The sequence below is a fragment of the Sander lucioperca genome, chromosome 24 (genome assembly GCF_008315115.2).
Source record: "Sander lucioperca isolate FBNREF2018 chromosome 24, SLUC_FBN_1.2, whole genome shotgun sequence".
Lineage (NCBI taxonomy): Eukaryota > Metazoa > Chordata > Actinopteri > Perciformes > Percidae > Sander > Sander lucioperca.
In genome coordinates, this window is record NC_050196.1 from 17,315,630 (window position 1) to 17,332,495 (window position 16,866).

The following is a 16,866-nucleotide window of genomic DNA, read 5'->3' on the forward strand; positions in this document are numbered from 1 at the left end:
CAAAAACATGTTTAACCGTCACATACCTGACATTTATCCACTTTTTTTAGAAATATTAATGATAATAAAATTTTCATTTTATTTGTAATGTTCTTCCCTTCGTACTGACCTGTTTGTTCATGAGGATGTAGATGACGGGGTTGATGACGGTGCTGCTCTTGGCGAGGAGCGACGGGACGACGGTGGCGACGGGGCTGACGGCTCCCGGCCGGCCGAAGGTGGCTACCATGGCGACCACGCCGTACGGCAGCCAGCAGAGCAGGTAGCACACCACCGTGGTGAACACCATCGACAGGATGCGCAGCTCTCTGCGTCGGGCCGCCAAACGCCGGACCTGACCCACCTGGCAGACAAAACACAGGTCAGAAACTCCCTCACAGACACAACACGGGGCAGAAGCTGCCTCACAGACACAACACGGGGCAGAGACTGCCTCACAGACACAACACGGGGCAGAAACTCCCTCACAGATACAACACGGGGCAGAGACTGCCTCACAGACACAACACGGGGCAGAAACTCCCTCACAGATACAACACGGGGCAGAAACTCCCTCACAGATACAACACGGGGCAGAGACTGCCTCACAGACACAACACGGGGCAGAGACTGCCTCACAGATACAACACGGGGCAGAGACTGCCTCACAGACACAACATGGGGCAGAAACTCCCTCACAGACACAACATGGGGCAGAAACTCCCTCACAGACACAACACGGGGCAGAAACTCCCTCACAGATACAACACGGGGCAGAGACTGCCTCACAGACACAACACGGGGCAGAAACTCCCTCACAGACACAACATGGGGCAGAAACTCCCTCACAGATACAACACGGGGCAGAGACTGCCTCACAGACACAACACGGGGCAGAAACTGCCTCACAGACACAACACGGGGCAGAAACTCCCTCACAGACACAACACGGGGCAGAAACTCCCTCACAGACACAACACGGGGCAGAAGCTGCCTCACAGACACAACACGGGGCAGAGACTGCCTCACAGACACAACACAGGGCAGAAACTGCCTCACAGACACAAAAAAGGGCAGAAACTCCCTCACAGACACAACACGGGGCAGAAACTCAGATAAGATAACAGCGTGGTAATGAATAGAGACTGACGTGTTTGACGGCGTGCAGAAGGCGTCCGTAGCAGTACACCATGACGAGGACGGGAACGCCGAGGCAGAACACGAACAGACAGATGATGTACGAGTGCGAGGCGGCCGTGCGCTGCGTCCACGTCACCGAGCAGCTGGTCCCGGCGCCCTCCAGGCCGTAGCTGCTCCAGCCAATCAGCGGCGGCGCCGTCCACAGCAGCGAGTAGAGCCAGGTCCCGCCCACCGTCAGCAGCGGCTTCCTGTAGTCCGACACGCGCGCGTTGTACACCAGCAGCGTGCTGTAGCGCTCGTAGGACAGCACGGACAGGGACATCAGGGACACGATGCCTGCAGGGGACACAGGAAGAGGAGAGGAGATTTTCAGAATAAAAGACAGGAAAAAAGTCCCAATATTTTCAAAAAAAAGTGGAAATATTTTTTAATTAAGATGTAATATTTTTAGACAATTGTTCATAATGTTTTAAGAAAAAGAAATAACATTTTGAGAAAATAAATCGGAATATTTTGAGACAAAAGAATGGGAGATTGTCCTCTTGTTGACCTGTATTCAAAACAAACATGGCGGCTTCAAGCTCTGTAAACTATATACTCTAACCCCAAAAAAAAATAAAACAGAGACATGTTGTGGTAACACTCCTCATGCAGACACACACACACACACACACACACACAGACACACACACACAGAGACACACACACACACACACACACACACACACAGAGACACACACACACACACACACACACACAGAGACACACACACACACACACACAGAGACACACACACAGAGACACACACACACACACACACAGAGACACACACACAGAGACACACACACACACACACACACACAGAGACACACACACAGACACACACACACACACACACAGACACACAGAGACACACACACACACACACACACACACACATACACAAACACAGACAGACAGACACAGAGACACACACACACAGAGACACACACACACACACACACACACGCACACACAGACAGACAGACAGAGAGACACACACACAGAGACACACACACAGAGACACACACACACACACACACACAGACACACAGAGACACACACACACACACAGAGACACACACACACACAGACACACAGAGACACACACACACACACACACAGAGACACACACACAAACACACACAGACAGACAGACAGACAGAGAGAGAGACACACACACAGAGACACACACACACACACACACACAGACACACACACACACAGACACAGACACAGACACACACACACACACAGACACAGACAGACAGACAGCAGACAGACCGACCCCCCCACAGAGAGAGAATAATATGAAATCTGTTAATAACTGGGTGTGGAGCTGACTGATCTCTTGTGACTCGAGTCTCTCTGATCTTTTTAATCCTGAAGATCTGCTCCATCGAGTCGGAGGAATCTCGTCACGTTGGGAGAAACAACGTTTGACGATTTATAACCATCGGTTTTTACTGTTTCCTGTTTAACAGAAATATCAGAAACTCGTTTTTTTCTGTCGACGACACGGAGAAACTAACAAGATTATAATCTGTTGAAGATGTTTTCATCACACAGCTGTTACTCTGGTGAAATGTAACTAAGTACATTTACTCAAGTACTGCACTTAAGGTACTTGAGTATTTCCATTTTTATGCTACTTTCTACTTCTGACAGTTGTACTACTTAGTTGGGTTTTGTATATTTTTAAGGCTTTTACTCTCTTTGTTTCTATGTAAAGTGCCTTTGAGTATCTTAATAAATTATTATTATTATTATTATTCTTCTACTCTACAACATCTCTTTACTGCGTTAGCCGGAATATTTTTTAGAAAAATATTTTTTGAATATAAATCTGAATATTTTAGACAGAAAGATAGAATTTTTTTTTTAAGGAAAAAGTCAGAATATTTGACTAACAATCTTAATAATTTTAGACAGAAAAGTTAGGAGTATTTTTAGAATTATTTTTTTTTAAATCTGAATTTGTTTTGCCAAAAAAAACAATTTTTTTTAGACTCAAAATCTGAATTTTTTTTAGGCAAAAAAATCTGAATTTTCTAGACTTAAAAATCAGAATTTTTTTTTTTTAGACTTAAAAATCAGAATTTTTTGTTTAGACAATTTTTCACAAAAATTTTCAGCAATTTTTCTCTCTTTTCGCAATATTTTTGAAGTCGTTAATATTTTCAGAAATTAAACCTCGTTGGAGCATCAGCCTGCTGTGACGTCACCACGGCCGCCGTATCTTTCTCCTCCAGAAGTTTCCGTGCCCCTAAACTCACCGAAGCAGGAGTTGACGAAGCCGTACCACATGCAGCCGCGGCGTCCGTACAGCCAGCGCGCGTGCAGGCTGGAGGCGAAGCTGAGCGTGGTGCCGCACACGCACACCAGCATGTCGCTGACGCTGATGTTGAGCAGCAGCATGTTGACCGGCGTGCGCAGCGTCTTGAAGCGGCAGAACAGAACCAGAACCAGCAGGTTGTTGAGGAAGCCCAGCACCATGATGGAGCCCAGGAACACCGAGACCACGCGGTGGCCGCCGAGCGACAGCCGCTCCAGCGGCGTGTCGCTCCAGGCCTCCTCGCTCAGGTTGGACGCCAGGTTGATGTCGCTCGCCTCCGAGAACATCGCGCGCTGTGGAGCCCCCACGGCCCTTTTTGGGGTTTCCGTGGGGTCTTAAAAAATCTTAAATTTCGAAATCAAAATTTCAGGCCTTAAAAAGTCCTAAATTTGCTCAGGTATTGTGTTTTTGGTCTTAAATAATTTTAAACGGGTCTTAAGTTTACAATGTTTTTTATTTTGATTCTGTGGAGTTGTAGTTCTTTCTTTCGCTAGTCCAAATAAGACTACAAATGGGACCAACATGCAACTTATATTGCAGCCAATCAGTCTCCTTCTGATTGTACCACAGACGTAAAACGGATTTTATTCTTTAGCTAAGGGGAAGTTCAAGTTTAGATCTACTCGGATTACTGACAATGTATTCAAGGACTACTGCTGCTTATGCAAGAAAGGAATTCATTTTGTGACTTTGCATTTCCTTTTTTATGCCGTAATATAGGTCTTAAATTACATTCATAATGGTCTTAAAAAGTCTTAAATCTGACTTGGTGAAACCTGCAGAAAGCCTTTTGGGGGAAACAAAATCCCAACAGACGGCGTGTTGGAGTTCACATGCCGAGAGAAGAGTCTCCATCTGTTATTATTGTTTATAAAATGTCAGAAAATAGTTTCCTAAAGTCCCAAGACGACGTCCTCAAATGTCTTGTTTTGTCCACAACTCAAAGATATTCAGACTGTCTCAGAGGAGAGAAGAAACTAGAACATATTCACATTTAACAAGCTGGAATCACACGTTTTAATTAATTTTTGCAGCATTAGTTTGCCGGTCCAGTCAGAAAAACTAAGAGGAAATAAGACAAGGTTGAAGTTATTGTAAAAGCCCTAAATATTTGGGGTTTGGAGAAAACATTGAGGGGGCTGGAGTCCGCCCCTGAGTCCAGACTGAGAGGAAAGGTGGATTAACTCCTTTTTTTGGAGGAAAATCAAACCAACAGAAGCTTGTTTAGTTCACATGCTGAGGAGGAGCTGCGTCCTGCCGCGCCGCGCCGTCCGCTGCTGTCTGCGCCATCCTCTGCCGCAGCAGCGGCACCGCACCGCGCCGTGCCGCGGGGACGGCAAGCCCAGAAGAACCCGTGTAGGTGTAAAGTGTTGAGTCTCGGGCGAAAAGGCGGACTGAGCGATCGCACTGTTGATCAATAAAAGAAGCAATAATCCAGTGATGATTTCCTCCCTCTTCTCCGTCCTGTCCTCGTGTGATGAGGGGGGGTGTATGTGACTGTCTCTCCGCGTGCAGCCGAACTAACTGACGCTCCGCTGCGCGCGCTCCGCTTTAAGTACGACTGATCGCGTCACTTCACGTCTCAGAAAACACGTCAGAAACCGCAGCTTCACAACACAACCACGTTCACAGCAGCCTGTCAGTTACAGGTTTTTATTTTTTCTTTCTTTTTCTCTCCTTCCTCTGCTTGTCTGTTGTCTGCTAAAGAACTGTTACGCATTTAGTAAAATTTAATTAATTATAATTATTGTATATTCACAAATGTCGTTTTTTGTTTAAAGCTGACCCTAAGTTTTGTTGCCTTTATAAAGGAATTAAAAAGTCTTTGTTAAAAATAAAGGTGGAACAATAAGTGTTTTTAGATTTGTTGATTTATTTGAAGGATATCTTGATTAAAGCCCCCCCTCCCTTATTTAATTTTAGTTAATTTATAAGTTTATATTAATTTATTGGAATTTATTTTTTGTTTTTTATTTCATTTTCTTATTTTTTTTATGTCCTATATTATTTTAATGCTGCTTGAAATTATTTGTAAAATGTTATATATATTATGTGATATAAAAATGCCTGTTTTTGTATTTGAAAGCATTGAATAAAAAATAAAATAAAAAAAAATAAACATAACATTTATTCCACTCACCGGAATGACCGTTGATAGCAGCGTCACGTCGTCATGGCGACAGACTCATTTGACTTAATCTGCGCGAGACACCGGTCGATCTCTCTGGTTACTATGGTGACAAATACAGAACACATGACCTAATCAGTTAAAACTGCGCGTTCCAACTTCTACTGTACACAAATAGCATTAATATGCTAAACGGAAGTTAGCTTAACGTCGCCGCAAATTAACGTTATAGCGACCAAATTCAAACTAGCAACTCTTAAATACTCAAAACAACTATATAAGGATATCAGTATTGTTGAAATCAATATGTTGACAGGTTGGGACAGACATAACATTGTAGGACACAAAAATCTTAACAAAATAAGACAAAAAGGTTAGAGGAAAAGGGGCACAATTTGGGATTTGGTCCACAGAAGAAATGAAGGAGGCTCTCTGTTTACATTCATTACATTTGTGTGCAATTATAGCAAAAAATAAACGAAAATATGATCCCATTATATTTTTCATCCAGCCGCACCGGCTCCCTGAACAACACTAGGCCGACTACAGGGGCCTTCTTCCCGGCCACGCCTCTCTGTCTGACCCCCTCACGCCCCCCGGGCTCTGGAGCTCCCTGCCCCGACACACTCACACCATAACAACATTTAAATCCGCCCGTCTCTGTCCACCTTATGTCTCCAGTTTTGTGACTGTTTTACCTGGATGAACATTGTGTTTAAAGCCCTGTAAGGCGCCATTAAATCATATTTATTATCTGTCGTTTCTGAGTGACGCTACAGGTGTCTCAGTTCAGAACTCCGTTCAAAAAAAGCCTAAAATAAGAAGATAGACGCGTCTCTTCGCTGCCTGTAAACGCTTTATTCTTTATGTGTGACATTAAGTGGTTCTTCTATCAGTTTAGTGATATAAAAATGTGTAAATAAGGAGACTTACAGAGGCAGAGGTTGTTGTTGAGCGGTGTCGGGGGGTCTGCAGAACGCAGGTGTTTCCACTCTCTCTGATTGGACCTCAGCTCCGTGGTCACTTCCGTTCTGTTTTTACAACAGAGTGAGACCTCCCTGAAATCTCTACTAACCCTCCGGAATCCGTTTTACATTAAAAATAACTTTATTTACATCAACATAACTTCATCATAACTTTATTTACATCAACATAACTTCATCATAACTTTATTTACAGCAATATAAGTTTATCACAATATATGTTTATTTACAACGACATAACTTTATTCACAACAACATAACTTGCTGAGTGTGTGTGTGTGTCTGTCTGTGTGTCTATGTGTGTGTTTGTGTGTCTGTCTGTGTGCGTGTGTGTCTGTTTGTGTGTGTGTGTGTGTGTGTATATGTGTGTGTGTGTGTGTGTGTGTGTGTGTGTGTGTGTATACGTGTGTGTGCGTCTGTGTGTGTGTCTGTATGTGTATCTGTCTTTGTGTGTGTGTGTGTGTGTCTGTATGTGTGTGTGTGTGTCTGTTTGTGTGTGTGTGTGTGTGTCTGTCTGTGTGCATGTGTGTCTGTTTGTGTGTGTGTGTGTGTGTGTGTCTGTCTGTGTGTGTGTGTGTGTGTGTGTGTGTGTGTGTGTGTATATGTGTGTGTGTGCGTCTGTGTGTGTGTCTGTATGTGTATCTGTCTTTGTGTGTGTGTGTGTGTGTGTGTGTGTGTGTGTGTGTGTGTCTGTATGTGTGTGTGTGTGTGTGTGACTGACTGTGTGTGTGACTGACTGTGTGTGTGTGTGTGTGTGTGTGTGTATAAATAGCTGCTGGCTCTAACACGCTGTCATTTATTTTCACACTAACTGGACCAGTGAGATTATTTTAGTTTCTGCCTCCAGAGCAGCTCAGCGGGAAGAAACATGTTAATTAGACTCCTCCTGGCTCCTGATTGGCTGCTGAAGCTGTGAGGTGGCAGCGGACAAATGACTGACAGTACCGACCGTTCAGAAACCAGATTAGATGTTGGACTGAGTGGTTAGTCTAACAGAGACCGTCCTCCCTGAAAAACGCCCACATAGGTTGTTTGTTCCAGCAGCATTACGACCCTATATATATTTATGTTTCTAGTGGCGGCGCCCTCTAGTGGCCGCAGTAGTTCTGATGAGAGCAAAGCAGGAAGTAAGGTGAGGAAGCAGAAGAGCGCCAAAGGTTGGGGGGGTGGATGGGACAAACAGGACTTTCACCCAGGAGACCGGAGGTCATGTCCCGTTAGAAAAGAAAAGGAAACAGAGTGGTTTTAACTTTAAGCCTACGACACACCGAGCCGATAGTCGGCCGTCTGACCGTCTGGCGAGGTCGGTGACTCGAGTCTGTTCAGTGTGTTCCGTGCCGTCGTCCGTCCGAGGGGCCGTCGGCCTTCATTTTGGCTGATTTGACATGTATAATCGGCGGGGCGGGCACTGCTGGCAGTCAGACTCCAATGACCCATCTGATTGGTGGAGAACTAACCAGGAAACGGGGAGTGGGATGAGCGTGACTAGAGCCTCTCAAAATCTGATAAAATCTTTTAAACTGACCTTTGTTGATCTGAAATGAAGACAGATTCAGCAACTGCACGGCCTATTTCTCTCTTCAAATGTTTTCAGAAACACGTTTCGGTGAACTATTTTAGTCCAATATGAGATCGTATTCTGAACGAGCCGCCATGACAGTCTGGCTTTGAATTTCTGGAGAACCCAGACCCACGTGACGCAGTCGTCCAATCAGCTGCCGGTTTTCATTTTTGGGCGACAATCCAGATTAGCGCCGCCTGCTGTTATGGAGACGTATTACGTCTCGTCTCTTCGGTGTTCTGAGGAACTTTTTGGACCAACTCGGGGAGACTGATCAGTCACACTGGCTTTACTGCCGACGGTCGGCCGTCTGGTCGGTGTGTCTGGGGCTTTAGAGAACAAATGGAGCTACGTCACGTTCTGCGTCATGTGGTCACATTCAGGAAGTCACGTCTGATTGTAACCCTAACCTCCATCTTTTTCTCATCTTAACTCAGTAGTTTTGGTGTCTAAACCTAACCAGACTGGGACCGTTTTCACCACGTTAACCACGTGGTTAAAACCGCCACCCTTCCCTTCTCTGGTTTAGAGATGAGGACGTATTTCCTGCCGCCACTAGGGGGCGCTAACTTATGACACAATCCTGTGGGTCGGATTAGAGGGGGGGGAGGATATCGGCGAGGTTTTGGAGGACCGGTTGGATCGTAGCGCCGTGTCTGACGCTCTCTGACCTGAAAGAACAAGAAGTGTGAGTGAGGATTTTCAGAATAAAAGCTGCAGTCACAGAGAGTGTGAAGGTCAGACTGACTGCAGCGCCCCTCAGGCTTCATCATCATCATCATCATCATCATCATCATCATCAGCCGATCTAAACTCTGCTGTCGTGTGTTTTTAAACCAGCTGAGGCGCCGCTCGTCACAGGAAGTGTGAAAAGCGAAAGTGTGAACTTCCTGCAGGCGGATCTGAGAGCGGCTCCGTCTTTCACTCGACTTTGTCCTCGTCTGGATTAACGAGAAGGAGAAATGTGTTAATAAAAATAATAATAATGGTGGGGAGCAGCAGCGATGTGTCTGAACATCAGCTGTTTCTCAGCGGGACGTTTTAATTGGTCTCTGGTGTGAAATCCGTCCCTGCAGCCAAACTCCGTCACTTCGTCGTCTTCTTCTTAAACTTTATCTCTTTAACACGGCTTCTGTTTCTAAATATAATTTAAGCCTTGTGTTGTCATTGGGTCAAATTTGACCCATTTTCAAAAAGTTTCTATATATCAGAAACAGATTGTCAAACAATATGTCTATATTCAAACAAATTGTCTAAAAAAGTAAGGTGGACGGTTCAGTACAACACTCCTCAGAAGTAAAATAAATAATCTGGCCACTACTTTCATTGAATTTGGGTGTTTTAGTCAATTGTATAGCTTTAGGAGAAAAAATTATTATTGAAAAATGTTGAAAAAAGTGACAAAAATTTCAAAAAAGTGACAAATGTTACTTTTTAGGCTCAGAAAAAGTCGACAAACGTTGAAAAAAGTGACAAAAACATCGAGGGAAAGCCACAAAAGTGTCGAAAAAGACGACCGAAACGTTGATAAAGGTTTTTTTTTAATTTAAAATGTTGACTCAGAAAAACAGAAAGTTGCAGGTCGACGGGAGGACACCACGAGGGTTAACTACCTTATTTTGATTACCCAAAAATAACCTGGATGGTTCCATACAACGCGCTTCGCAAGTACAACACAAGATCGGATCTGTACTTTCATTGAATTTTGGGTGTTTTATTCAATTATTTAGCATTTGAAAAAAGAAAAGAAAATTCAAAACTGTATCCTGACTGAACGTTGACCCTTCTGTGATTATCCTTCCTTTAATATTAGTCCAAACAATTAATAATTTCTGTTTGTTTTTAACCCTTGTGTTGTCGTCCCGTCGACCGGGCAACTTCTTGTTTTTCTGGGTCAAAATTTTAACTATTTTTTCAACGTTTTGGACGTCTTTTTTGACACTTTTGTTACTTTTCCACCGACGTTTTTGTCATTTTTTTCCGAAAAAAAATTTCTGCACATTTTAACGTTTTTGTGTGTTTTTTCCCCCGACATTTTTGTCACTTTTTTCAACCTTGTTTTATTTTTTTAAAGATTATTTTTTTTGGGGGCTTTTCCCTTTATTAAGTAGTGACAGATAGACGTGAGAGGGGGAGAGAGATGGGGGACGACACGCAGCAAAGGGCAGCAGGTTGGACTCGAACCCGCGCCGCTGCAGGACTCAGCCAACACGGGGCGAACGCTCCTACTGGGCGAGCCAGAGGCCGCCCCATCAACAAATTTAAAATGCTGTGAAATTGAATAATCTGGTTGAGAGAAACCCACATTTCTGATATAGAAACTTTTTGAAAATGGGTCAAATTTGACCCGAGGACACCAGGAGGGTTAACTCAAGAATTAGGTTTAGTTTCCTACAAATGACATTTATTGACCATGAATTCCAAAAAAAACTACAACTAGTAATAAGTTGGTGTTAGTGGTGTTTATACACGGAAGTGAAAAGAAGTGTTAAACGTCCAAAAAAAGGCGCGAAAAACATTGAAAATAGGGCCACAAGTGTCGACAAAAACATCAAAAGAAGTGTAAATGTTCAGTTTTGGCGGGAGGACGATGCACGGCCGAATGGAAGCCAACAGGAGGGTTAAGACTTTCACACTCAGAATCCTAAGTTCTGTTAGTCGTGAAGGTGCTGCAGAGTTTGAGGTTAACAAAGTAAAATACACGTTAAATTAAATCCAGTGAATGTAGAATATCTGAATGATTATTAATGTTACCTGTGGAGCTGCAGCAGCTTCATGGACTCGTTCAGGGCAGATGTGTTTCCAGATGTAACTGACTTGGCTTCTGCTATTTGAAAACTATGAAATTCGTAATTACAACAACTCTGAAATGACTTGAACGCAGCATAAGACACAGCTTTGAGCTAAATGCTAACCGTGACGATGAGAGCTGAAATTAATCAGCAACTACTTTGATAACGTTAGCTTATACCGGCTGGTAGCCTGCAGCTAAAGACACCAGATAACGTTAGCTTATACCGGCTGGTAGCCTGCAGCTAAAGACACCAGATAACATTAGCTTAGCGGCTGGTAGCCTGCAGCTAAAGACACCAGATAACGTTAGCTTAGCGGCTGGTAGCATGCAGCTAAAGACACCAGATAACATTAGCTTAGCGGCTGGTAGCCTGCAGCTAAAGACACCAGATAACGTTAGCTTAGCGGCTGGTAGCATGCAGCTAAAGACACCAGATAACATTAGCTTAGCGGCTGGTAGCCTGCAGCTAAAGACACCAGATAACGCTAGCTTAGCAGCTGGTAGCATGCAGCTAAAGACACCAGATAACATTAGCTTAGCGGCTGGTAGCCTGCAGCTAAAGACACCAGATAACGTTAGCTTAGCGGCTGGTAGCATGCAGCTAAAGACACCAGATAGCATTAGCTTAGCGGTAGCCTGCAGCTGTTCTTTTCCAGACACCACGGCTGCTGCTGGAGTTAGAGATGACGGAGAAACAACAGAACTAGAAAATCCTCCCTTTCTACTTAGATATTCAGGATCAAACTCAAAACCTTAATCACCAGAAACCTTTTAGCCTGATACTGAATCTTAGAGCTGAATCATCTCAGTAGAGCTGACCTGAGAAAGGAAACTAACACGCTCACGTTAACGTTATGCTTTTATTGTGAAGAGACAGAAAGACAAGACAATTCGTGACAAAAGTCAGCAGCACTCACTCAACACAACTCATGATCACGACTTCCATCTTTTAAAGGGTTAGAAGTGGAAGACGTTTACAATCTAAATGAGGAATCTGTTCACACATTCTGAATTATTTTGTACAATTATAATCATTTTAACTTACAAGTAAGTGTTAATGTAGAACGAACTGGTCTTTGAGAGACTTTATTTAGACTTGTTACAGCAGCTTAAATGCAACACAACAGATAAAAATGTCTAAACAAAATATAATAAGAAATAGAAAAATAAGAGTAAGAGTAATATTAGTAATATGTACATTATAAACATCTCTTGAATTAGTATTAGTCTTGAATATGTATAGTCATATACATCTGTAACTTATCATTTCAAACTGATACATCTCCAAACAAAATGAAAATATTAAGTCAAACCTCTATATAATAAGGGTGTCACGATTTTGATTTTGATTTGAAATCGACCGAAATTAAGTCACAATCTCGAACTTCGAATAAAAAAATAGAATCGTCGATGTTGCCACGCCCCCATGTTACGTCCGGTCGGCTTGACCGGCTTAGTTATCAATGCCGTTAGCATCATGGCTAACACTTTTGTTACTTTATTTTTTGACAAATAGTTTCGGCCGTGCTTTCTAACATGATGTCATTGTGCTAACCGAGCACCGTTAGCCTTTACAACAGAGGTGCTTCACTACACTTGTTAGATAATTGTTTGATTACAGAGTTCTCTGTTGATTTGTGTTTGTCGCTGTGTGCGTAGTGGTGAGAAATGAATGTATTCAATGAAAAGTCAACGGCATTTCTACAATTTCATGATCACAGCTTCCATCTTTAAAGGACTGGAAGTGGAAGAAGTTTACAATGTTCACGAATCTGTTCAATCATTCTGAATTATTTTATACAAAGTTCATTCATTAGTTTATAACAATAACCTGAAATGTTTCTGTGAGGGTGATCCTGTACAGACTCAACTGTTCAGCAGTGAGAAACAGGAGGAGAATCTCCGTCCTCCACGGGACACAGAGACACCAGAATAATTGAACCCAAACCCAGGATAGAGAGGCTGAGTGAATGTGGTGTTGAAGGTGTGGAGGTGGATCAGTGAGTCAGAGGAGACTGAGTAGAAGGACAGAGAGCCAGCAGGAACGTCCACATACACTGCTACTCTATCAGAGAAGAAGAGGTGGTGGTGGAATGAGTACCCGTGGAGATCAAGTTCAGGGAAGGAGGAGATGGATGTTCTTCTGTCATTGTGACTGACAGAGTAACGACCACCAGAGCAGATCAGACTCCAGGACTGATCATTACATCCAAACACACAGTCATCTCTGCCTCCTCTCCTCCTGATTCCTCTGTAACTCACTGATATTTCAACAGATCCTCTCACCTCGACCTCCCAGTAACAGCGACCAGTCAGACCATCTCTACACAGCAGCTGTTCCCAGGAGTCAAACCTCTCTGGATGATCAGGATATGGCTGATCCTCCTTCACTAATGTCACCTTCCTGTTGTTGTCAGAGAGTTTGAGGTATCTGTGCACTGTGTTCGTGTCGACTGTGAGTTGACAGGAATCTGACGGAGAGAAGGAGACACAACACAGCTGCAGTTATTAACCAATCAGCACTTTGATGATGACATCAGAGGGTTGAATGAGTGATGTCACAGTTTGATGTATGAAATTTAAAAACAGACTTACACTTCCTCAGACCTGGTGTCAACCATCTGACTCCAGCAGGCTCCACCCTGAAAGGAGGAGGGGATTACATCACTCTCACACAGCTTTGTTCTAAATACATGTAGTGTCTGAATATTACTTATTTTATATCTGTCAATCGATTCAAAAATTTACTTATGATTAATAGCACATTTTTATCTGTTCTAAATGTATATGAAAAAGGCATATTTTTCAAGCATTTAATGCCCAAGTGGTATTTGAGACTGGACGTACTCCGGTGGTAACTCAATTCGCAAATCCACATTACATGCAGATAACTTTAGTCTTGTGGAGAGAACCATCAGGAAAAGCTTTGAAACCCAACTTGCCATTCAAAAGATCCTTTCCTTTCTCCATTTCTGCCCAAGGAGCTTTGTTTGTGCTAGCCACCCACAACGTTACTGCTGCATCGCTTCTTGTTTCACAAAATACGGAGCGGCCCGAGGCCCAAATCACAGTGTTAATCGTGCAGCATTAAAAATAATTTGCACTTACTGGTTATCACGTTCATTTTGACAGCCCTAATTTATATTCATTTATAAATAACAAAACTCAAAGAGATCTGTCACCAGCTTTAACACACTTTCTCGTCTATCTGACTGACTGTCTGTGGCTGCAGCAGGCCTCTTCATACCTGAGAGTGTCCAGTCTCCAGAGAGGATCCTTCAATCCCTCAGACAGTAGCTTCACTCCTGAGTCTCCTGGATGATTGTAGCTCAGGTCCAGCTCTCTCAGATGGGAGGGGTTGGAGCTCAGAGCTGAGACCAGAGAAGAACAGCCTTCCTCTGACATCAGACAGCCTGACAGACTGAAAACACACATAACAACACACAGGAACCCTCTGTCAACACGTGGAGCCATGTTTTTGTTTGATGTTTTTATTGTTGTCCAGGTACATTTTGGTCCAGATTTAGAATCAATCTTTAAATCATCTGTGGTATTTAATTATTTAACAACAAAAGCAAATGATGAAAAATCCTCATGGAAAGTAACTCTGAGTCTCGAAATTACTACAGAAGTTTATCGTATCAGCAGACACAAAGCTACATGTTAGCTGTTTGTCAACTCAAGTTAATCAGAGTTTAAATTAGAGGTCGACCGATTCATCAGTTTTGCCGATTAATCGGCACCAATAGTTGATTGGTGGAACTATCGTTATCGGCAAAAATCCATACCGATAGTTTTTCCTGGTTGCGTCCGTTGCTGGAGCGGCTGAGAAGCGTGCGCTGTCATTCATTACACAGTACGTGAGAGCTGAGAAGGGTCTGCTGGCATCATGCGTTACAACAGCGGCCTCTAGAGGAGAAATAAGAACTATCACTGATGCCTCGTGTTGTTTATTTTTGACACGTGTTACTGCGCGCTGCACGGAGAGAACATGCTGCACGGAGAAGGCCGACATCAGATGGCGTTTAAAGCATCGACAGCAAAAAGGTATTTATACAGTACATATTAATTTGTTGAATAGATGCTGCATTAGAGAAAGAACAGCACAGCAGTATGTTTGTTTGCTTTCGAGGCTGAGATAACCCTAAACATTAGCAGTAGGCTAACTTACCTCATGCGGTTAAAACACTGACAAAAATAAACGCTAAAAAGTCCGACCCAAATGTCAGAATCAGAACCCTAAAGGCTCGTCCACGATCCCAAAGTGCACCTCTGATTCATATTTAGATCATTTAATAACAGTTAAACGTAGAGACTTACTGATGGCTGCAGCTAAAAGCTAACGAGTTAGCCGTCACGGGGGTGTCTCTGGTGTCTTTCTAGCCTCTACAGGTGATTTTCTATCCAGCCTGGAACTTGGGCCTTTTTTCGGGGTTGTTGAGCATTAAATCCAAACTGTTACATCCCAGATTTATCCACTTGATGTCCATAATTCATCACGTTTTCGGTCATTTCTGCCGCTAACTCCGTGCTACCCATAGACAGTAGGTGCTACTGACAAGGTTTGTTTACGTTTTCAACCAATGGGAAGGCAGGTCCGTCACACATTACGCCTTATATGGGCATCCAAGCGAGAACAAAGAGTATAGTGGGAAAGATAGATCCCTCCAGGTCAGAGATCGTCTGTTACCGTTCTGAACCGTTCTACAGAGAAGAATGGCGTCACTGTTTTGAGATTTGGGTTACATTTGGGCATTTTTTTAATAAATGTAAATAGTTTGTCCTTTATATGAATTATAATGGTCATTATGTTTATTTTTGTACTGGATGACTCCAAATATGTAGAACTATTTTAGACAACACACATGCTTGTGTAGCATTGCTGTGGGTGTAATATCAATAAATATGACATTATTATTTTGATTATTGGCAAAAGCGTCTGGACTTTTTTTTAAACAATGTTAGTATTTTGTCAACTGTATAAGTTATAAATACTATCGGTCGATTAATCGGTTATCGGCAAATACGGCCCAACCTAGCTATTGGTATCGGTAAAATCCACTATCGGTCGACCTCTAGTTTAAATGGTCATCAGTTGAATGGGTTAATGAATCCTGACCTGAGAGTCTCCAGTGTGCAGTGTGGACTCTTCAGTCCAACAGAGATCAGCTCCACTCCTGAATCCTGCAGATCGTTGTTACTCAGGTCCAGCTCTCTCAGACTAGAGGACTGGGAGCTGAGAACTGAGGACAGAGCTTCACAGCTTCTCTCTGACAGCTTACAGCCACTCAGTCTGAAAAAAACAACGATAAGGATTTATTTTTAACTCCTGACAGATAGCAGAGTATATTTTAATGAATAAATCCCACGTACAGAGCTTTGTTGGAGGGACAGTAATGAAGAAGACAGATAGCATTTGTGTCTTTATGAAGTGATTCTAAATCTGAATAAACTTCTTTGGAAACATTAACATTTTTTAATGTTTCCTAAGTATTATTAGGGCCCGAGCGCCGACAGCGGTGAAGGCCCTATTGGAACTGAAGGAATTATTATTATTTATCCGGCAAATGAATTGGCTTTTTGAGGGGCTTAAAGGAGGATTCCGGTCACGTAGCTCTGTGCTGTTCCCTCAGAAGGAATCACTGCACATGGGTAGGCACTTGGAATGACATTTCGAGCATGTTTAGAGGCTAAAAACACGTTTAAAACGACCCTGTTTAAGCTTCTTGGATGCTAACGCTAGCAGAAGGATAACACGGTGTAGGCAGCACCGATTGTTTTAGTTTTTTTTGCTACTGACAGCACCCCAAATTTACGAACAACAGAGCTACGTGTTGAAATTGACCGGAATTCTCCTTTAAACTGAACTGAGGACAGAGCTTCACAGCTTCTCTCTGACAAGTGGCA

General features: G+C 43.1%; 3 protein-coding genes across 3 annotated transcripts in view; all 3 read right to left on the bottom strand.

Moving 5' to 3' along the window:
- Positions 1 to 3,958, bottom strand: part of LOC116044406 (opsin-3-like) — a 14,688-nt gene extending 10,730 nt beyond the window's left edge. The window contains exons 1-3 of the mRNA XM_031291540.2: positions 3,435 to 3,958; positions 1,130 to 1,455; positions 110 to 343 (exon numbers count right to left, since the gene is read on the bottom strand). Coding sequence (XP_031147400.1) covers positions 110 to 343; positions 1,130 to 1,455; positions 3,435 to 3,780 — 906 coding nt within the window. The 5' untranslated portion in view covers positions 3,781 to 3,958. The remainder of the gene's footprint in view (positions 1 to 109; positions 344 to 1,129; positions 1,456 to 3,434) is intronic.
- Positions 3,959 to 12,549: 8,591 nt separating this feature from the next.
- Positions 12,550 to 16,866, bottom strand: part of LOC116044403 (NLR family CARD domain-containing protein 3-like) — a gene marked incomplete at its 5' end in the record, with an annotated part of 39,300 nt that continues 34,983 nt past the window's right edge. The window contains one exon of the mRNA XM_035998399.1: positions 12,550 to 12,803. The remainder of the gene's footprint in view (positions 12,804 to 16,866) is intronic.
- LOC116044407 (neoverrucotoxin subunit alpha-like) lies at positions 12,797 to 14,448 on the bottom strand. The gene is made up of 3 exons (XM_031291541.2): positions 14,207 to 14,448; positions 13,555 to 13,601; positions 12,797 to 13,430 (listed from the first exon to the last, which is right to left on the bottom strand). Exons 1-3 carry the CDS (start codon positions 14,431 to 14,433, stop codon positions 12,826 to 12,828), a joined length of 879 nt encoding a protein of 292 aa, XP_031147401.2. The 5' UTR covers positions 14,434 to 14,448; the 3' UTR covers positions 12,797 to 12,825.

Bases quoted from the DNA above. Each gene is read 5' to 3' on its own strand.
- LOC116044407 (XM_031291541.2), bottom strand. From the start codon at position 14,433: ATGGCTCCACGTGTTGACAGAGGGTTCCTGTGTGTTGTTATGTGTGTT. The intron at 13,602-14,206 runs GTATGAAGAGGC...TCCTCCTTTCAG, and splicing joins TGGAGACTGGACACTCTCAG to GGTGGAGCCTGCTGGAGTCA. The intron at 13,431-13,554 runs GTAAGTCTGTTT...TCTCTCCGTCAG, and splicing joins GACACCAGGTCTGAGGAAGT to ATTCCTGTCAACTCACAGTC.